The sequence below is a fragment of the Amphibalanus amphitrite genome, unplaced genomic scaffold (genome assembly GCF_019059575.1).
Source record: "Amphibalanus amphitrite isolate SeventyFive unplaced genomic scaffold, NRLGWU_Aamphi_draft 000795F_arrow, whole genome shotgun sequence".
Lineage (NCBI taxonomy): Eukaryota > Metazoa > Arthropoda > Thecostraca > Balanomorpha > Balanidae > Amphibalanus > Amphibalanus amphitrite.
Window position 1 is genome coordinate 322,340 of NW_024882289.1, and position 22,149 is coordinate 344,488.

Genomic DNA, 22,149 nt, shown 5'->3' on the forward strand with positions numbered 1-22,149 from the left:
CAAGACCTGTCAATGGGCCATTTCAGGACAATTTGGCACCGAATGAACACTTGACTGACCCGCTTACGGCTCCGAGCACTTTCGCTTCTGCCTGGCTCACCTCACGCGGCGCGGCCTCTCCATGCAAGGCTGGGTGATCACGGAGCGGGCAGCCGCCGCCCCGCTCTGCGGCGACAATATTCCGCCGTCTGGGTGCAGGCTGTCAAACAATCACCATAACGATGACAGTGTTGTCAGCACGCCACTGAGCGGGGCGGGGGCGGGGGCGGGGCGGGAGCCGGTCGCCGGCAGCGGCCGGGCCCCACGCCGCCAGCCGAGAAAGTCGCCGGCTGACGGCGGCGCCAGTGCTGGCGAGGAGGGCTGACGGCGCGGTCGGCGGCGGCTGGGTGTCGGCAGTTCCTGTCACGTGCCGGCAGCGTTGACGGGTCAGTGGTGAGGTGTCAGTGTCAGTGACAGGTGACAGCTCGGCTCCACCTGAGACTCAGCACCAGGCAGCGGCCCGTCCAGAGAAGCCGACATGGAGGCGCCAATGCGCAGGTAATGATGGGGAAGGCTTGTCCTTGCACGCACGTGCATCGCACAGGATAGCTGCATATCCTTACAGTCACAATGCCAGGCTGAATACTGCATAGCTACCTGCAATAGCATATACCCGGCACGATTCGCCAAACACGTCTGGGAATACATAACAATTTGTCTTGTGTCTAGTTTGTATTGTTGCTGTTTTTGACGTTTTAACATTTAGATTGCACACTTTCCTCTTTTAACGTTTGTTTGAAACTCATGATATCAAATATCAATAGTATTTAAAACAATTGCCACAGCTTCAATATTGCCAAGCATCAATTATAAAAACTACACAAAGAGGGAAGCTCACAAAAAAAGACAGTTCTTCTGGTACGTTCCGTTATTGTATACGATTCCGGTATAGCATGCGTTTATTGCGTAGTGCGTACAGCAATGACGCAGGCTCATAGAGCAGCAAGCCTATCATGGATGCAGTGCAACCACCGCCGATGGATGCATTTGATTATGACGGGTAGACATGCAGCCACTAGCATCGCAAACTCGTGGCTCAAAAATATGCACTTTTAAATTCGTTTGTAAGGCTTGTAGAATTGTAGATAGTTATGCGATACCCATGCAATAACTGATTTGGCGATGTGAAAAAGGCCAACCCGTAATATAGTAGTTGAATTAACCACAATTCCCAAATCGATTTCCGGAAGTGCCTTGGCTTACATTCAAGCAGCATTCGACAGAGACGGTCTGTCCTGATTTTTACGCAAGCAGGTTCAAGATAACATCTGGATGCAAACCAGTTTATTGCATCGAACACTTATCTCATTGATTGTGTCGGTGCATGTAGAACAGTGGTGGATCTACATTTATATAATAAAACACACGGTCGCAAACGGTGTCTGCCGCCGAAGTCGTGGCTCTCACAGTAAACAGCACAGCACGAAATGTGTTGGCTTGTATAGCAAATTGAATTTGGAATTTGTACGCAATAGCCATTGCAGTTTAACTCGCAACATTTACCTACTTCCTTGACTAAAAGCTAGTTTACGGCAAGACATGTGAGCCAACGCTTCGGCAAATGGTCTCGACATATCTGGGTTTGCTGCTTGAATTATTGCACATAAGGGGAGAACATTATGCGGCATCAGAATTTGCATGCCTAGGGATAACCTATCTTATCACGCTTTCACAGAAAATCGCATGAAGGCTTGCGATCATTCCTGTTACAGACGGTTGATTCCGTCACCTATTTTACGGGCCATTACCGTCTTGGGTGATGCTCAGACATGACACCGAGTTTCCTCTCTTCTCTCTTCTCTCGCTCGGCTGCCCCGCTTGCTACCGTGGGTGCAAACCGCGTGATGAACGCTTCACAGTGTCTTGTGATGGCGAGTCAAAACGTCACAACAAACACAGAATGTTTTGCCTTTGTGGGCAGCATCCGGGTTAGCTCTCCCCCTTCGCTCTCGCCATCCCCATTCGTTGCCTCCTTTGGGCTCCGTATGTCATTTGCTGCCTGGCGTCGCAGCTCGGTGCCGAGATGTCGGTAGGTTTCACTTTCTACGTCGCTGTTTTACTCGCCGGTTACACGGTGGGCGATAATTTTAGGAGCGGCTCCCACGAACACACGCTCGGGAACAAACGAAAGTGATGCCTGTTGTTTGCATGCCGTTCCGTCGAGCTTTTTATGCCCGGAAAGAAAATGATCAAGCACGACAAGCCACTCATTGACTCGTAAGCTTACTAGAACCGATGTAAGCTAAGCAGCACATTCCGAGCGTGCCACCTGGGACGTGAACTGTACCTCGCTAGATAAAGCAAACGCTTCCAATAACACAAAGCATTTGTAAGTGCTTTGTAGGCAGGCATTGCTATTTTCTTTTCTTTTACTTTGATCATGACGTTCAGAAAAACGGAAGCTGATATTTGGGTCACGTTTGTCGAGTAGAGGCTTATCATGGTGTGTGGCTTCTCAGAAGGCTCATCTTTGTTCACTAATACCACCATTGATCCAAACTGGACGAGATTGAGACTCGCCAATTTCTCTCGCGCCATATCTGGGGAGAAGGCGTCGGCTGTTGCCTGGCAGTCACCCATGTCTGCCCATGGAAGAGAGTGAAACCGGTCGGTGTGACGTGGCGCCCGGTCACTGGGGGGTGACGGACTGTGCCGTGACCCACTGAGGTCGGGGGGCCGTGACGTCCCCGCGTGTTCATCCAGTCTTACCCGGACATCCTCTGCCCACACATCGACAGGGCGACAGGGGGTCACCCTTCACTCCTGGGCGCCGCTGTTGACGCACCACTTTGATCACCATATCCGGTACACCGGTGACGCGGCCAGCACGGCTGCCGTCGGGTCGCGATCTGATCGCTGTGCCATGGCTCAAAGGCCGCCTGTTTATTTGTGATCGAGTGAGCTCTGCCAGCTCTGACCCGTCCGGTCTGGTGGCTTGGCGCCGTTCAGCCGGAACACAAACTGCTCCTGCTGGGGAGTTTCTCCGGCGTGGTTACGCCGCGGTGAGGGAGGGCTAGCCCAGTGTGTGGTACCCGGAGACAGTCCTACTCGGGCAGAGGAACCACGCCGCGGCGACAGCAGAGCGAGAAACTGGCCTCACAGACACCAGCTCGCGCCGAATGCGTCCAACCGAACAATGGCTGGACGGGGAGACGGCGAGAGAAAACCGTTCGAGTGGCGGGCGGCTGCGATTGATTGCCAGTGGTCGAGAGGTAATAACTCTCACACTACAGCTGGGATGGAAGAGCACGGAAGGCAGATGGAGTTGGAGAAAGAAGCTCAAAATAAATAAAGTGCTCGTCGCTGGGGAATGAAAGCATGTTATAAACTGGGCAGCTATGGAAAAGCTAGAGGGGAAGAAGCGGGCAAGCTAATGTGGGTTACTGAATGTGGACCTGGGCAAGTGATTCGAGAGACGAGAAGTTTTAGAGAAACGACCTGAGCAGCAGAGTGGGTGGCACTGGACGTACTGTAGTGTTGGACCGGTCATCTGACCTACAATCAATGAATAATCGTGTCACACGTGACAGAGCGAACAATGCCTGCCATCGGACGTAACACGCCCGGAATTTTAATGCGGACAACGCGGGAAATGTGTCATTAGATGTGAGCCAAAGATGTCGCCTCAGGACCTGTTACAGTCATTGTTAGTGATCCACACGATTCATAATCAAAAGAAAGCTGGTTCAGAGCTAAGCCGATAATGATGATGGATAAGTTGTCTATTCATATCGGTACAAGTTTCGTTTGATTATGTCACGAATTCACGAGTACCCACACCGAGCGGGAACTATATCATGAAATTTAAGCACGGTTTCAATCCGATCTGTGATGAGCAAAAGACGATCAGATGGCTGGTGCACGAATCTGTCAAGCATCAGATAAAAGATATTGTATTTTTACACTTTCGCAACCTAAACACGACTTAAATGTCACGTACTAGAGGGAAGGTAAAGATAGTCGTAAGTATTTCTTTCTTTGGAAGTTTTTTGTAAGCAGCTCACTAGGCATTCCTGCATATCGGTACTTACTCCTGGATTGAGCGAGATATGCATCGACAAATGTATGTGTGGGCAAATAGCCTATTTAGGCTACTATATAATGCATCTCGGAGTGCATGAAGGAGCAATGGTAGCATAATTAGTTGAAAAGCGAGATTATCAGCTGTGTTTTGTTCACCGAAAGTGTCATTCGTGGTTCAGTCAGCTTTCCCATGGTCAGGGCCGCTCCACGAGGCCGTTTTCACTATGACCGCACCTCTATTCCGCGCGGCCGGACTGTAAACAACGATCAGCTGACAGTCGGCTGCCGGATCAGCTGACCGACTATCAGCTGACCGGCAGTCGTCAGCTGATCACTTGCGCTTTCACAGGGGACAGTCAACCACAACCATGAGACATGGGAAAATTGTTTAGGTATGGACGATTTGATACGACCGATTAGATAATAGCTGTTTTCACGACGGGATATTTGGTGAATGCACCAAACTTAACTAAATCTGCGCCAAGTCTCTTTAAGAACATGATCTTCATCTCATGCATTTATTTCAGTGTTTTAATAATGTTTGATAATGTGAAAAAGCGTGCATATTGCATAGGAATACATAAATATGCTAGCAACCCAAACTGATAACTTCTAGGAAACACATTAAGTCTAATTTGACCAAATCTGCGCCAAATCTGCACCATATATAAGCCAAATGTGTACCAGATAGCCGTCGTGAGAAGGCTAATAATACGGATACTGATTCACGAAATGTAGATACCTACATTTGGGCCACATATCAAACAAAGACATAATGAAATTTTTGAAGGAATTCCATTTTGAACATTTCTTCATTCAACTCCACAATGATAAATTATTATGCACCCGCTCTCCTGGAATGTAAATGCGCTTTGAGTTTGACCCGCTCTCCCGGCATGTAAATATGCCGAGCCCAGTCGCTCTCAGCGTTCACGGCATGTTCACGGTCAGGGCCGTTATCTAAGGCCGTTTTCACTGCAGGTGGATCACTCCCCCATCCCACGAGTCCGGACTGAACCAGCGACCAGCTCAATCAGCCCGGCCATGTTATCCGTCCATCCCTCTTTAGTTCGGACTCCAAACTATGATGTTTATTGAGTTTCGCACTATAAACGGTAAGATTATACATGGGTATTCCAAGGAAACTGATGTTTAAATTTATCCGTGATTTAACGGAAAATATCACTATGAGCGGCCAAACCCGTCGCCGTGACGCCTCATATCTCGACAACCACTCTGACTCAACCGAGCGACAAGCGGTCCTCTGCATCTAATTGATTCATCCCTTAAATCATGAACATGACTACTTTTGATGCAGACCAGCACATGCCGAGTGGGGGCCTGAATTCTAAAATTGTTCCGCTGGCAACGACAACGCGTTGCCTTGGTGGATTGTGTTGGAACTTGGACAATAGATGGACATGGACCAGATAATGCGTTACCATGTAGGGGTGCAGCTGTATATACATACGTGCGAATGTTCAGGGGTCGATTCCACATTTCGAGAACGGCTGGACCAATTGCGATCGGCCAGTCGTCCACCCAACCATATCAAGTTTCATTAGGGGCCAGCTAGTTTGATGCCCTGCACAAGTCCATTGGGGTCCAGTTTGCACTTTTATTTCGTGCAAACTGGACCTTGTGCCCCCTCCACATTATTAGAATGGCTGGGTCGATTGAGCTTAAATTAAGTATAGGTACGGTTAGGGAGCGCTAGCAGAGTGCCTTTCAAAAGTCATTTGGGATCTCAGTTGACACGTGCGCACATACAGGGTGCCGCTTTCATGTACTTGCATCGCAAGAGCGGCTGCTTTTTTTGTTGGGTTAGGCCCTTTCGGTCCAATTAGACCATTTCAGAGCCGGGAGCATGATAGGATATAGGGGGAGACATTGGTCTGGGCAGGCACCTTAGTGAGTCGCCGGGGCTGAGCCCGTCCGAAGACAGGCCACCCAGCCACAAGGCACTCACTGCACCCGGCTACGGGGTGCGCTCCCTCGGGAGCAGCGGTGCCGCTCCAAGGGAGCAGCCCGCATGAGATAAAGTTGCCTGTCCAGCCCGGAGGGGGGTTGCGGCGTGGAGGAGAAGGATTTCAGTTTCCTGAGGATAGAAGCACGGAACGGTGAGAGCGGCTGGGTTTGGTACACTTATGGATCGGCAAGAGGGTCACCAGCCGGTCAGTTGCAGGTCTTGCACAACACTTTCACACGTGCAGGTCTTACTGTCTCGCTCGCCCGTTTGAAACCCTAGAGGCGTCTCACTGGTAAGATGATCGTGGGAAAAAATATGTATCAAGGCGTATTCTATGTAGACGTCGAGTGGACGAGAAAGCGACTCGTCCCTTCGCTTCACCAGCGCCACCAGCGCGACGGTCGGCCGATGACGAAAGCACTAGTTCGTGGTACCTTGTCCCAGGTGGCGCCATCAGTAGTTTCTGGATCTCAGCTGGACCTGAAGAGGTCCCAGATGGCGGCAGTGTCGCACATCGCCTGCCGTTCGCGTTGGCCAGACCTGAGCCCGATGTTTGGGTCTCTACATATTTCCCGTAGGTACCTAACCTCGTCTTGTGTGGCACAGGTGCCTCCAATTTTATGCATACCTACTGATATTCTGGAAAAGTATGGATAAGCAATAAGCATAGCCTGTAGGTACCTACGGGTGTTATTTACCCATATACCCATACGTACGCCGCACATTCCTTATTAGGTAGGTACTTGCAATTGGTCTAAAACAAAAATCATCGCTCAAAGGAACATTGATATAAAAGCAGTGAAGCAAAATGCCGTCGTTATCGTAGTGCAATACTCGTATAAGTTTACAATAAACTGAACATATTTGCACTTTGATTATGTACGTGCACGTTGTATATTTCTCAAACGATACTGTTTCATATCATGGTAAATGAGAAGAGGCGAAAGGCATTCCGATGAAATCATGAACGACGAATGAAACAAGCAAAATATGCCGAAGTCTTATAGTTGTGAGATCAGATGATGACAACATTCTCTTTTTTTGCGGCAAACGTAGGTGCGTTTTATAGGTATTGCTGTGTAGCTCTGATCCATTGATAGTAAGAAGAGCCGAGGTAGGCATGCCACGGAAACTGAGCAATGTTATCTAAAGGCGTCTTATCTCATAATAGCTTATGGAAAAAAATAGCAGTTTATCATTTTCTTCAGCACACAGGCGCTTCGGTATGCAGTTAAAAGAAGCAAGGCAACTTGTTCAACAGTCACCACGCCCAAAATGCTCACGACAAATCTACAGTAGCTGAGCACTTTATCCCGGCCTTTCCCGTTTCGCGTCTGGAAATCCCACCAATCCCTGCTGTCGCGCCGAAGGTGCCGAGTCGACGATGACTCTCGTCAGAGGAGAGAGAGCCGACGACAGACTCTGGTCACATGGCTCCCTCGCTCGGCCAGACAGACCCTCCGGCCGGGCGGCCAAACCGTTTCACTTTCGCTATCGACGACTGGCTGTTTGGCGGCGACGGCGTGCGCGGGGTCTGGGGGGTAGCTGGCGACAGATGCTGCGCCTTCGCTGCCACGCGGAAGGAGACGCGGAGCGTGAGGTGGTACATTCGAGTGGTGGGAAGTCGTGAGGAAGATGACTATTGATGAATTCAAAGGGAACGTGGTTGCGATGGAATAATTTTTGCTTATGGTCCTTTTTACTCGGTTAAGAAAAAGAGGGAATGGGTGTGTGTGTGTGTGTGTGAGAGAGAGAGAGAGAGAGAGAGAGAGAGAGAGAGAGAGAGAGAGAGAGAGAGAGAGAGAGAGAGAGAGAGAGAGAGAGAGAGAGAGAGAGAGAGAACTTTCATGCCGTCAAATACCTACGCTCCGACGTTTCGAATTATTCACTCGACATTCGTAGGTAAAGCAAACAAAGGCTATATGTACTATGTAGACGTCAAGCTTGGAAGAACTGCAGAGAAATAATCCCCAAAACAATATTTAGATGTTTTAATGTGTAGGAATATTGGAACAAAGTGATTTATAAACTTATTCGTGAATCATGCTTCAGAATGCCCGTAATCAGAAATTATGTCTTTGATTTTGTTAGATGATCAAAACGAAATCATGGGGCAATTTTGACTGGAAATTGTCTAACTTTCGATCCATTGCGAAGAGCGTCCAGGAGTCCAGGGCCCAGGCCAAGATTCACAGGATAGGCTGTGCCGCAGTACTTGGCTACCTTTCTGTGTAGTCCCTGCAGTCTCCGTCAGCCGGACTCACTGCAGTTGTAGAGTGAGCCGCAATACATGGTGACTGCAGTTGTGCGTTACACAGTAACACCAATCTGCATGAATGGCTCCACACTCAGGTCCACAGGCTCCAGCAATACGGTTGCAGGAGCAAAGAAGGTTAAGACTTAACCCTAGAACGCCTAGGGGGGGGGGGGTTGTATCAACCCCCCTCCCCTGAGGCTTTTTCGAAGTGCACGCTAAACGGCTTGTCGTAGCGGGCTGAAATTTTCAATACCCTCTGGGGCAACCTTTGCGCATCTTTTGCCGAAAAAAAATTGATCGGGTCATGTCAGGTCACGGAGTTATGACGTCATAAGAGGTACAGCCTCCGGCCGACAGTTACCAAACGTGTGCGCCGAATCCCTAGGTTTTCTGCCGGTGATACCCACATTGTTTTGATGGATCATTGATGGATCATGATGAAACTTCCCATGCATGTTGGGGCAAGCATTGGCTATCGTGTGGTGCAAGAAAATTGACCGGGTCAGGTCAGGTCACGGAGCTATGACGTCACAAGAGGAACAGCGTCCGGTACTATTTTTGAAAAGCGCCCGAACCACTATTTTGCTAATTCTTGTCACCTCAATGGGAATATGCAGCAATATTAGCTTCTATAGGTAGCAAATGGACCTCCCAAATCCAAAAATACATCAGATTTCAAAAATTTAAATTTTGATTTTTCGAATTTCTGCCGCCGACTGTGACCTTGCCGACTTCCGGCGCTCCCAACGCGCCATTTTTAGAGCTAGGGAAACGAAATACATACCAAACGATAGAGAATTGATCAAGGAACACGATAGTGAAGGTTTCAAGTCGATATCTCCCACCGTTTTGCCGCAATCGCCGCGGAAAGTTGAAAAAGTTTGATTTTTTCGGAAAATTTGACCTTTGACCGGTCATAAGTAAGTCAAATGTTGACCTAGGACCAAAAAATATACCACCAATCGCGAGATCTCGTTGAGAGCAATCCGTTGGTTTTCTCCGCTAAGCTCTACGACCTTCCGTTTCGAAACGCCAGGGGGGGGGGGTCGTAACAACCCCCCCCCCTGGTCGTTCGTGTTATGAGAAATGGCCTGGTCGTGCGAGGGTTAAGAGCACCGGCATTGAGGATGTGCTGGGCTGCTGTTCTGATGCAGGAAATAATGAACCACAATTTGTTTGAAAAATAGCAATAAAGCAAACAGATTCAGCTAATTCGCACTTAAAGTGCGGACCCTCATGCGTGAGTTTGGGTAAATCAGGGCCAATCATGGACGTAATGCGATCTCAAAATGGAGAGGTGGCGCGAGAATGTACCGACAGATGCCGGAAGCCCGGGCGGCCATATCAGGACCGACATGGCGTCCGCGGTGGTTACGTCACCGGCTGGTTCGGTGAGCGGAGGACCATTATCATATCACAATGGATCGCGGCGGCTCTCCGTGTGTCGGTGAACTCGGGAGGGAAATTATCAAACAGTGACGCAATCGACACATTTTAAAGGTCAGCTGCAGACAAACTGCGTCATAGCTTTAAAGTTATGTTGGAGCGAATTGGAGAAATGGAGCGCATTATGGCTTCCGATATGATGCGCTAATTTTAACCCATCCCGCGAGTAGCGTCCTTATTGCAGCTATTTTAAAGCGTTCATATCCACCACGCCCTAATGTGTTCAGAGTGCAGCAGGACCCGTCTGCGGCCATTTCCGGCCAAAGCGCTCGGTGAACGGCGGTGCATTCCTCGAGTGGCTGACGCGCGCTGTGTGGGGCCCGGTCCTCCCTCCCCACCCCCGGAGGACTCAGACAACTATACCCGAACCGGCGACTGTTACGACACACACACACACTCACACACACTCACACCGGCGGCGGCGGCAGCGTGTACGTGGGAAACCAGCTCCGGCGGTGGCGATAGCAGAGTCGCACTGCACGGGTCAGCCCGCTGCGGCACTGTCTGAGCACCACCAGTGCACGTGGACCGCATACCGACCGCCCCAGCGTCGGCACGCCGTCAGCGCCAGAGAGAGAGAGAGAGGTGACCAAATCGCGCCGCACCGCCAGTCCATCGCGCGTTTTTAGCGGCGCCGATTCTGCGCGCCACGCAATGTTGTCTGCTTAAACACCCGCTCGCGCCAGCTCGGTATGCTGATGAGCAGCTCACATGCACGGTCCGGCGAAACTTTCCCTCATAAAACACGCGTCGTGCGTCATGAGTGGCGCGGCGGGGACGTTCGCGGCGAGGTGGCGGCGAGATGACGACGCTGATGTCCTGTCTCCCATCCTGTCGTCGGGAGACCGGTCCTGTGGCCGTCCTGCATACCATATGCGTTATCGCTAGCGCCGCCGGCCCTTATAGAAAGGTCCGTACGTTCGCTAAGGTTCGTGGAATGGTGCTTCTTGCGCATGTCTTCCGTGTAAGAAGATTTGTTAGTCGTGTGTTTCGAGTGAACTCAGGAGTGTGAAGAAATCAGTTCACAAATCTGAGTCGGGGGGAGCTGGCTTGCTGGTATTCTGAGCACCTTAGAGACCGCCGCTGCCTGGTTGGGCAATGTCGTGTCGTTACGCGGAAGCTGGTTGGCTAGGACATTTCAGTAAACATGTATGTACTCAGGTATCGAGAGGATCTTTGGAGGGATAACTGTAAGCTACGGAACAAATGAAAAATAGACCAGAGCACTATGCCTACGCCAAATAATGCATACAAAATACATAGTTTCAGGCGATGTACACAATTACATGTGATTTATTTGGCCGCTTATTTCGTTCAAAAATACGTTCCACCAGTCAGAGCGTTACGCTACGCCACAACACTTTAACAATATAGCAGTGGCCAGGAGCCGGCCAAGATATCACAATACATTTTCTCCACCTTCTCGAGAGCTCGCTCTCTGAGCTCCGGGCTCTCGCTCTCCGAGCTCCGGGCTCTGTCCTCCGCAGCTCCCAGCTCTGCCACCCGTCCACCGTTACTCAGAGGCCGTGTCGGCTAGAGTTCGGGTCGGTGCGGGCCAGCTAGAGGTCAGTCAGGGGCGCTCACCCGTGACCGCGACAACTGACGTTCCGGGACGGCCGCCGAGGCACCGGGACACGAACCAGGACTCGGGCCTCTCTGTATTTACATAATGTCATCGGTGGTTCAGCGTAGGGATGCGGTAGGGTTGAGAGTTGCCGGTCAGCTCACTTCTGATTGATCTCAGCACATATACGGTTCATTCATTTTCATTCGTTGTTATCTTATAATTAACCTTTCCTCAATGTTATTCTTGTCGTTTTTTTTTAAACTTTTTCCAATTTTTCTATTCTTCATCTTTTTCCTCTCTTCCTTCTCTCTCTCTCTCTCTCTCTCTCTCTCTCTCTCTCTCTCTCTCTCTCTCTCTCTCTCTCTCTCTCTCTCTCTCTCTCTCTCTCTCTCTCTCTCTCTCTCTCTCTCTCTCTCTCTCTCTCTCTCTCTCTCTCTCTCTTTCCCCCCATTTCCATGAAAGGAACTTCCAAAGCTTTTCCCAACACATCGCCTTGGTATCATTTCATCAAATACCGTTACGTCACTAATTAAATCGCCAGCGAATGCGGAAATCGAACGCTGTTATAAAAACGTCCGATCCCGGAAGGTTAGTTTGCCTTTACCATTTAGTCTTGAAACGTGAGTACATAGCTGACTGTCGTGACTTCCAAGGCTGCAACGGAGACACTGATTCTAGCTCAATAACATAAACACAGCCTAGCTCCTGTTATAGTTACGTACCTGCCTTTTCTCAGGTATCGGCGTAGTGAGTAGGTCAACTGAGATCGTTTTGTCTGAGGCCGTTTTACACAATAACTCCTTTGTTATCCCACGTCCTCTACGCACTTGTTTCCGTCCGCTGACCCGTGTTTTTCCATTACAGGGCGCTGCTAGTGGCCTGCGCGTGCTGGCTGCAGCTGCGGCCGGCCAGCGGCCAGTGGGGGGCCGCCGATCTGGCCGGCCGGCAGAGGGGCACCCCCGGCACCCGCGAGCTCAGCACGCTGATCTCGCTGGCCGAGCTCGGACTGAACCACACCCAGTACCTGTACGACGTGCTGGAGCCCGACATTTACCGCACCGGTGAGTTGCGCACCTGACCTGACACGAGCTGATCTGACCTGACCTGGCACGGGCTGACTTGATCTGACCTGATAAGACTCTTTCTAACACAAGCTGAATAGACTCAGCTGCCCAGACCTGACCTTACCTGACACGATATGTCACGCCCTGCCTCGCGGCTGACCCGGAGCGTACCGGTGGCTTTCCGGCCTCATGTGACCTGACCCGGACTTGACCAGCGCTAACGGAACTTGCTCATGTCCGGCTTAGTCACCATGGAACGGATACTGCCCAGCCAAAGAAGACTCATTGAGGGTTACGCAAATGTCCAACGGCGCTTTTAACGACTCCTGACTTTCTTACGCCACTTCAAAGAAGCACCGAAGGCCCTTCGGTGCTTCTTTGAAGTGGCGTAAGAAAGTCAGGAGTCGTGGCGCTGCGAGAAGCCCAGCTCTCTACACTATATCTGCGTTCTGGGAAAATGGTGTTGTGGAGAACTCCAGAGAAGTAGTAGCATGGTCGGGACTGGAGGCATACTAGCACTGAACTAAAAGGACAGGAGAGGGAGAAACGAGAGTCAGCCATCGGTTTAGGATTACCTGGCGTCCGTGTTAAGTGTTAACTATTGTTATGTTTTATTTACCGGACTGGCAGCTGTGCTGTCTTTGGCTACTAATGACGACGTTGAAGTGTCACACCTCTAAAGATTGAAGTAGGTATTGGATGAAGGCATGAAGCCGGATAGGAGAAATATATGCAGCGACGATGTGACAAGATAAAGGCGTATTATCTTGGCCCATGTGCATTGTGCAGTTGGCACGCCTATTTTGCCTAAAAGACTGCTGCGTAACACTGAATATGTTTATGGATGGGCGCGCAGACACGGCTATCTTCCATTCAAATGAGCTGTTGGCACCCTCCCAGGCTCTGCAGAGGTGCGCATTGCACAGCCAGTGCCAGGTCAGTCAGCCTCGCTGTCGGGGTGCCGGGGGCTCCGGTAGTGAATCTCCGTGTGGAGGAATGTGGGAGCGGCTGTGGAGCGGCACTGCGGCCCCCAGTCGGGTCACCGACCTCTGGCGCCGCCGGCCGCAGCATTTCGTCACAGTCGGGCCGACCGATCCGGTCCCGGCTGGTGGCAGCTCGTGCAGGAGACGCTCCACTGCAGGCGGGCCGGGACGGGCCGGATACCTTGCACCAGCGCGCTCCTTCTCCCCGGACGCGGTTGGAGAACGGAAGTGCGCCGCATCATCGCGCCGCGCTGTAGAAAGTCGCCCCGCCGCCGCCGCCGCAGACCGCCGGAGGGTGCTAAAAACTTCCCCCGGGTGTCGCGCTGTTCGACTGTTCGCCGTGACGTAACATGCGGCCGCACCGTGTCGAAGCGGCGCTCTGCGGCGACGGTGGTCCGCCTTCCCTCTCTCGGTCCCTCGCTCCCTCCTCTGTCGGCGACGAGCGCCGCTCCGGAAGAGCGACACGTTTTCTGGAGAAAACGTCGCTCGGCCACCGACCCCGGCGCCGGGAGAAAGCGGTCCCGGCCGCCGGCGCCGCGCGCGGCCCGCCGCGCCACGTTTTATTCGGCTGGTGAAACTACGGCGCGGCAGCGGTGATGGCCACGATGGCGGGCGTCCGGCGGCCTCCTCAGCGCGGCGCCGGCACTTCGAGGAAAGGGAGGGAGGAGGAGCGAGCGCTGACAGTTTGTAAACCGTCCATTCACGGCTAACATTACATTGAGAACATATTTGTTGGTCGTCCGTTTAAACTCAATGAATGGAAACTTTAATTTTGAATGCTGTTGAGTGTTTTAAAAGTTGCACAACCGGCTTTATTTTCTGCTTCCGTTTGGAAGATATAATGAGGAGCTGAAAATTTACCTAGATGATTACCTCGATGTTGAGGGTTTTGAAAGTTCCAATACCTACCGGCTGTATATTCTACTTCCGTTTGGAAGATTTAATGAGGAGCTGAAAATTTACCTCGATGATGCCTTTATGAAAGGCTAACCGAGCTCGAGCAATGGACGGCATTTAGGAATCAATGAGTGGAACGAAACGGAATGTGGTCTGCACTTTTAACTCACAAGTAACTATAAACGGGCATCAAATGACCGGTCTTAGAATGGGAATAGAAGCCTGGAAAACCCGTATCATTAATGTTATTCAGTTCCATTTCTAAAATATCGCGGTTCTTTGGGCCATGACTGGCCCGCGCTCAGTAAAATTTCTCTGATTACCATTCAGTCAGCCCGCACCGCCGTCACGACAGCCCTTCTCCACGGCTGGCTGCGCTTCCGAGTCCGACTCTGGATCTCTCCCGGCCGGCCAGCCGTCGTCAGAAGAGAAAACATCGCCACTTGCGCAACATGGCACTCGTGCGCATATCGACGGGCGTTGGACGACGGCCGGTCAGAGCCGGCGGGAGAGGCCCGTTTTCTCTTCCCTCTGATTGTGATGCCTGGTCATCGCCGGCGGCGGCGCGGAGCCCATGGCGGGCACCAGATGACGGCTCGCGGCCCGATTGGTCATCGAGTGCGATAGAGGAACCGACGGTGCTCTGGGACAGAGTCTTGCAAACAACAGTCTTTCAGATCAGTGACGATGGTCTATCCTTCAGGACCGTTGCTGGTCTAAGATGGACACGATCAGGGTGCCGGTCCTACGAGACTGCCGTGGTAGGGTGCTGGTCCTCCAGGCCAAGGTGACGGGCCGGCCGGCCGGGGGTCCTTCAGGACAGTGATAGGGGGGGGGGGGGGGTGAGGTCGACGTACGGCGGCGCGCGCTCCGAGTTTCTCCTCTTTCGTCACCGCCATGGCTACCGTCGCCACCGCCGGATATTCTCGATGGTAACAGAGGCTCCAATATGATGGACGACTGCACTTCAGCAGGCTGATTGGTGCATGCATCATGCCTTTACCTAATGGCAAAACAAACTCATTGCATATGAAGTGGTAAGAGAACATGAAGTGGTAAGTGTAGTTACGGAGCGAGCGAAGCGAGCGGAGTCTTACGTAGAATAACGGAAATTTCTGAGTATGAGCGGCCGGCCGGCCGGCCGGCCGTGCGGACGCTTTTGCGAGGCTTATATCTCAGCAACCACTTGACCGATATACATGCGGTAATTTTTGTAGGGTAGCTTCATTCCTTCTACCAAGTATTGGACTATTCCCGATGCATGTGGGTGACCCCTTATGCACGTGCCACGTGCAAAACGAAGAGGTGTCACTTTTGTAATTGTTGCAATATTTCGGTAACTACTTGGCCGATTGCGCTGAAAGTTGGCATGTAGGTAGGCACCCACTAGGCACTGCATATCCATGTGCCAGAGTTGGGTGCCGCTGCACGTGCGCACGTGCAGGGGTCGTTTCCAGATCTCGAGAACGGCTCGACCGATTGCGCTCAAATTTGGTACACAGTTAGGGACCGGTTACTAGGGTGCCGTGCACAAGTCAGTTGGGACCCATTTTGCACGTGCGCACGTGCAGGGTGCCGCTTCCAGATCTCGAGAACGGCTGGGCCGATTGTGCCCAAATTTGGCACATCGCTAGAGACCAGTCAGTAGGGTGCCCTGCACAAGTCAGTTGGAGGTACCCCCTCGAAATTTCGCACGTGCAAGACTCACCCCTTCGCTCGCTCCGTTAGTCGCCCCAAAAGGCGCTATACTGGTAATAATATTGCTAGCGAGAGCAAAAAAAAGCATACTAAATATCAACATTTTTTTATGAAAGTATCCATCCGTACTTGCAAATAAAAAAGGTATAAATAGGTATAAATGAATTGAGTGTAATTCCTTCCGACTGAACTAGTGGTGAGTGTGATGCAGTGATGCGTTCTACCACTTAAATCATTTCCTGTCATGGATGAAACCAGCCCCGCAGTACCTTGCGTTGTAAAATGTAAACATCCCGGCGTTTACACACATCCGATGTGCTCACCGTTCAATGAGTTATACACAGACGAACGCCCGTCTCTCCACCCTCCACCACCGGCCACATTGAGATGTATGTTGCCGTCTCATTGCACCAATGACAGCCGCAGGAAGAAAGCGTGCCGTCTGGTGACGGGATGCACCCGGCGCGTCAGCTGGGTGTATGGTCGCACGCACCGCACCGCGCGCTCTCTAGTCGGGCTCGGCTGGCCGCAGCTCGAAGTGTCGGGGGCTTAGGCGTGGAGAGAGGCGCGGCCACAGCCCGCCGCCACAGCGCGACAGACAGACAAACAGACAGACTGCGGCAGACAGACAGACAGACGGACAGACGGACGGGCTGGTGAGCGTGGCTGCCGACAGCGGCGCCCGCGGGCCACCCCGCTCCCTTTTGTGGGTTATTCCGGAACGGCTACTGACCGCGCCGGCGTGGTCTGGGCAGGCTGACCGGCCAGCACAAGGGAGAGAGATACGGTAGCAAAGCTTATTCTTATCACATGATAGTATTGACTTGGTGTGATAGATGTGCAAGAAGCACATCTATCACACATGGTATTCCTAGTTCTGTATTTTCTAGCATTTTCAGGCTACCCGGATAATACGTGATCACTGATTATTGCTCTACCAAATAACAAACGCGCATTTAGCGCGGGATGTAGCTACAGATCGCAATACATTTAGGTAGATACCTGACTCCACCCCCAATCATGAGAAAAGGGGATCATGTTGTATATAATCGCATCGTTATTGTTAACGAAGCCAGGTACTTTACTCCACTACAACACCAGTGTAGTGGGATTAGGGTAACAGCAATCAAAACACTGGGGACAATGCTATTAATTATGGTTCTTTGGTTACATAATGAGTCATCATAGCCACACGCATTTCCTTGAAGTGCATATCAATATCCAAAGAAAAGAGCAAAGCGTACGGGGAAGTGAGGTAGAAAAACAACTTGACTTGCAAAGTAATCTCATAATAACATTGGGCTTTGATAGATCCGTATTCCGAACAGTCACAGTGAATATTCTAGTTTATATCCTGATAGACAAGTATCCCAAAATTGATAACCGGTGGGTATGACAATGTAAAAGACACAAGTGTAATAGCATAATGGAAGGACAGGATTAATTCGAGAGATGTGCCAAACGCAAGTTCCATAGGTAATAGATCTATAGACGCTCCAAATTTGTTGTGGAAACTACACCGAGATGCCCTTTTTAATGTGCCTGCCACAGCAAGCTGCCTTTTTGACTGCCGCTTAATTAGGGACAACTTATCGGACATACATGCACATCAACGTTTTTTTTTTGCTTACAGAGAAAAAGCACCAGCGTTAACGGTGGATTTTACGAACTTCTTGTGGCACCCTGGTGGGCCGCCGACTCAGATTATCTTTGGCTGTGCTCATTTGCTGTGGAACTGAGAGGTATCGGAGTACGGATATATGGAATTTCCCAGTCGAAGGTGCTCCACCCGCGTCCTAATGCTTACGTTGGGTGGTCGGTGGAAGCTATTAGTTTTTTGCTCATTAAGTGCGCGAATCGGGGTATATTGAAAATATAACGTGGAAGTGCCTGTAGGAGCCTTCCTTCTCGTCTTTGACCAGTATGTAGAATCTATTAGCGCCCGTAATCTTACGCCGCATAGGGTTGAGATCGTATATGCTTAGGTACTAATGTTTTGAGCTGAGTTAGTCAACAAATTTAATAAACGGAGTTCTTAGGCAGATGTTATCCTAAAAACAACCGTACCTACCCTCGTATGGCATTTAGCGCCTTAATAATCAAAAGTGAGTTTAAAGGCTGGAATTTTGCATTTCTTACATCAGTCAATCAGTTTATACTTTATTTATCTATTATATTGCTCCAAAGTCGAACCTATTAACCGTTAATCATCGCTAAAGCAAACATTTTAGATATAGGTAACCGGTTTCAACTTTGGTGTGGGTTGACGTTCATCGATGCAACAACAAAAAAGATAGGTATATGTCACCTATACATACACATACACCTTTATACTTACATTAAGTATTATTAGCCATGTTGATGTGCATCGTCCTGGAATGCGGATTGAGTCGCCGCCGATAACCGGACGTCACCGGTCGGGAGTCGCCCGGACGGTCAGCCACGAGCCAGTTCTTTTACCGAGTCCGCCAAACAGCCCCGGCGAGAAATCGGTACGATTGGGGTCAGTGCGTCCGCTATAGTGTCACGTGGTGCTTTGGTGGCGCTGTGACGACGATCACGTGACGGCCGCTCACCGGTCGTCTGCCGTTGGCGGCGGCGGCGGCGGCGGCGGCGGCGGCGGTGGTGGTGGCAGTTTCTCCTCAGCAGTGGTGGAGGGTGGGCGTCGCGCGCGGCAGCTGCCAGCCGACCCGCCGCTCCCTCAGTCAGTAGTGGTGACGCCTCCAGTAGACACACACGCTCAGGACAGCAGTATCAGTATTGAAGCTGAGTCGGTGACTGGTGTCATCGCTGATAGAATCATGACGGCAATGGTGAGTACAATACGTGAATATTTGTGTATAACGGCGGCCGGTGACTTCTGTTCTCGAGCACCACAACAGCACTCATTTATTCTTATGCTCATTAGATGTAAACGGGAGAAACTTACCTTAAGTGGTATTGAATTGTTGTCATAACAATTTGAATAGGGGTGAAATTACGTATAAACTATTCTCCATGACAGTCAATATGCATAATGATAGACCGATTAACTTTGATTGACTTATCTTCTCCACCAACGAACAGCAGGCTGTCAACATATTGCAAATGAGCGTATTACATATTGCACCTTGTTTGTAACTGCAAAACCGATCGTGTAACACGACAGTAGTGCCGGGCCCCAGAACTCCAAAGCGTTGCTCGTCTTACCGTCCGGCCGGACTCGCCGAGCTCCGTTCAGCTCCGGCCGGCCGCTCCGAGGCCGTCGGTATATGAGAACTAATACTGCGGTTTCCGTCGACCCGTACCACATCCGGCGCAATTTTACAGCGGTTTGCCTCCAAATAGGCACAACTGCTTAGTGTTCGGTGATAAACTATACAGTTCGGTGTCCCTGTTGGCATCCTTCCCACGTCATTGAGTTAAAGACACCGTGGTTGGATGCATTCTCGACGGTAAATGCGTTGCGTAAAACATCATTTGACGAGCGCAACGGTAGCGCAACTTTGTGGAAATAGTGTTTCGTTAGGTCATAGGGCATAAGAACGGGACTTTAAGCCATGTTTTGTCTACTGGTGGAGGCCGTACAAAAATAGCTAAATAAGCTGGCAACGAGCGGCTGGTAACGCCTTCCGCCAACATTTTCCCGGGGGATGGTTGCTCATAATCGCGGCCGAGCCCGTCTCTTTCCAACGAGAGCTGACTAACGATCGACCGGCGCCGGAACTCCGGCACGAGGCACTGCACGTGACGTCCTCAGCGCTCTGTCGCTGAGGACAAGAGAGCGTCTCAGTCGCCGGCAAGAGAGCGTCCCGTCACGCGCCGGTCACATGTGTGCCGCACGCGACACGAGCGCGTGACGGCCCGGCGTGACGGGCGCGCCACGGAGCGTCTCCGCTGCTCATAATTGGACGCCGCGGCTGGTGTATGAATTTCACCGTTCCAGGTCGCTGCCTCAGTGTGCAGCGGAGAATCATGAGTCCCCTCCTCCCTCCTTGACGCCCGGCTGCGTCACGGTTGTCGCGATGACTATCGTTCCGTCTTGTTCTTCACGATCGTGCCTTGGCGGTAGGACCGTTAACGGTCGCCTCCTCACCTACTTCTACGGTGGCCCAGTTCGGTGGCCCAGCCGACACGGCGGGTCACGCCCCGTGGACAAAAACGAGCACCAGACAGGGCAGCCGACAACAGGAGCGGCTCCGGGACACCAGAGTCCCGAGCGCAGAAATGGAGAGGGTTCAGTAACAGGACAGACCTGGGCGACCCGCGTGCCCATCCACCACGCTTACTGCGATTGCCAAATTACCAAGTGAATGCTGATATCAAACTGTTTCCGTCTGTAACAGAGAACGTGCCATTGAGCAAGACATAAGCAATGATATAAGTAAATAAAGACCTAAATAAGATAAACACTTAAAATTAAATTTATAATGTTACGCTTACTCACGTGGATGTTATAGTTCTTTCTGACACATGTATGGAACTCGTTCACGAAGCACGGCTCGTATTGTGCTCAAGTTCGCTGAGCAAAGCCGTTGTTTTATAACAGTGCATAGTATGCGCGCGTGTTAAGTCTTTGCGAACTGCGCCATGAGCGGCGGGTGTTCCGGGAGCCGGCGCGGCGGTCGGTCGGCCCGCTCTCGGGCGCTGCGTTCCGGGTCAGTGGGCGGCTGACGGTCCCGGTTCACCGGCCCCGGCCGCGGCTCCTATCCAGGTCGGCTCGCCGGCCGACCGACCGCACTGGCCGTCCATGTGAAGTGGGCCAGCGGTGGGCCGGTCCGTCGGTCCGTCCGGGCCGGCGGCAGACGCGACTCCGCCAGCCGACGGGACGGACTCCGACCGGCGCGCTGTGACGGTGACTCTGACTCCCGAGTGACGACCGACTTCCTCGGCAGGTCTGTCCCTGTCTCCGGACGAGCCCGGCTCGTACCTGGCCGCCTTCAACCGACAGCGGCCCCGCGCCAAGCACCTCGCCAAGTATGGCTACGCCAGTCTGCACGCCAGCCGCCTCATATCGAAAAGGTCAGTCGCTACTCATGAGCCGTGAGTCGGGAGGGTCTGCATGATCATAGAGTGCCTCGATGGAGTTAGAGCTGGGAGCTGGGGATGTGTTTAAATCTAATTAATGATAACAAAAAATGCACATCGGGTTGGTCATGAGAACCGACATAAGCTGGTAACTGTTCCTGATCTAAATGTCAAATGTGGGCGGAGTCCTAGCTCCATTACCATATTTCGCTCCCAATCTAATCACTTACCGCAGCTTGATTAGCCCCTGACTGTAGCCATTTAGTAGGTATTTAACGTTTCTTTGCTAAACAGCTTCGAGAAATCCTGCGCATACTCACTCTGCTGAAATTCGGTGGATTTGGTGGGGGAACTGCCGCGAATGAGCGATATATAAAGTTTACTTTATTCGTCGTGAATCTCCTTGGAAACGCCGCGAACGGTATCACTCTCATCGGGATCCTTTCGTAAGCCGATCTGGCGCTCTTATCCGCAAGCCATTGTCCTCTCTCATGTAACGAGACCGTCCGTTTGGGTGTAATGCCGTTTAAATGCGCGCTACGGGTCATAAAAAAACGTCCCAAGGCAAACTAATGTCCGAAGCTGTTCATACTTGTGAAAACACAATTGCGTAAATATCTGCCTTGTCAGTCGTCATCGTACCAATAATAATGACAACTTAGCCATCGGACTGGACGGCTTACTTCGTCCTTCAATCCCTTGTACATTCGTGAGTCGCTGCAGCTACCAGTTCCGTCTCCGTTCGATCATCCGGTCCGGTCGCACACTTAGGGCTGCAATCCGTGCCGGTGAGCCCGTTGTGAGCCATCGTCAGTCCGGCTGACCGGCCGGGCGGCGGGGCCGCTCCGCCAAGTGGGGTCAGCCCGCGCGCCGAGCCGGTTCCATGGAAGCTCCCCGCGAGGAGCTGACCCGGCTCGTCGCTGACCACAACCGGTCACGTGACGTAGCAAGGAGGAGGGAGGGAGAGAGGGTAGGCTGCAAACCGCTCCACCAGCAACGCTGGTCGGGGTGACGTGGAAAACCTGACTCACAGGCTGACGTGGGGTAGAACAACGAGATATGTTGAGCGAAGGGATTAAACAAAAATCCGTGCTCATCGGTGGGCACAGGAATGCGGCTGTGGGGTGGAAAAGCTGGAAAAGCGCGCTTAAGAAGTTGTCGGGACGCGCTTTCGAACAGCCTGAACCGGCTGAACAAAT

General features: G+C 51.6%; 1 protein-coding gene across 1 annotated transcript; it reads left to right on the forward strand.

Moving 5' to 3' along the window:
• Positions 1-366: 366 nt before the first annotated feature.
• On the forward strand, positions 367-20,944 carry LOC122366290 (the record flags this gene model as incomplete). The annotated part of the gene is made up of 3 exons (XM_043338367.1): positions 367-537; positions 12,166-12,362; positions 20,818-20,944. Coding segments are annotated over exons 1-3 (344 nt in total), but the record flags the coding sequence as incomplete, so codon positions are not given.
• Positions 20,945-22,149: the final 1,205 nt, after the last annotated feature.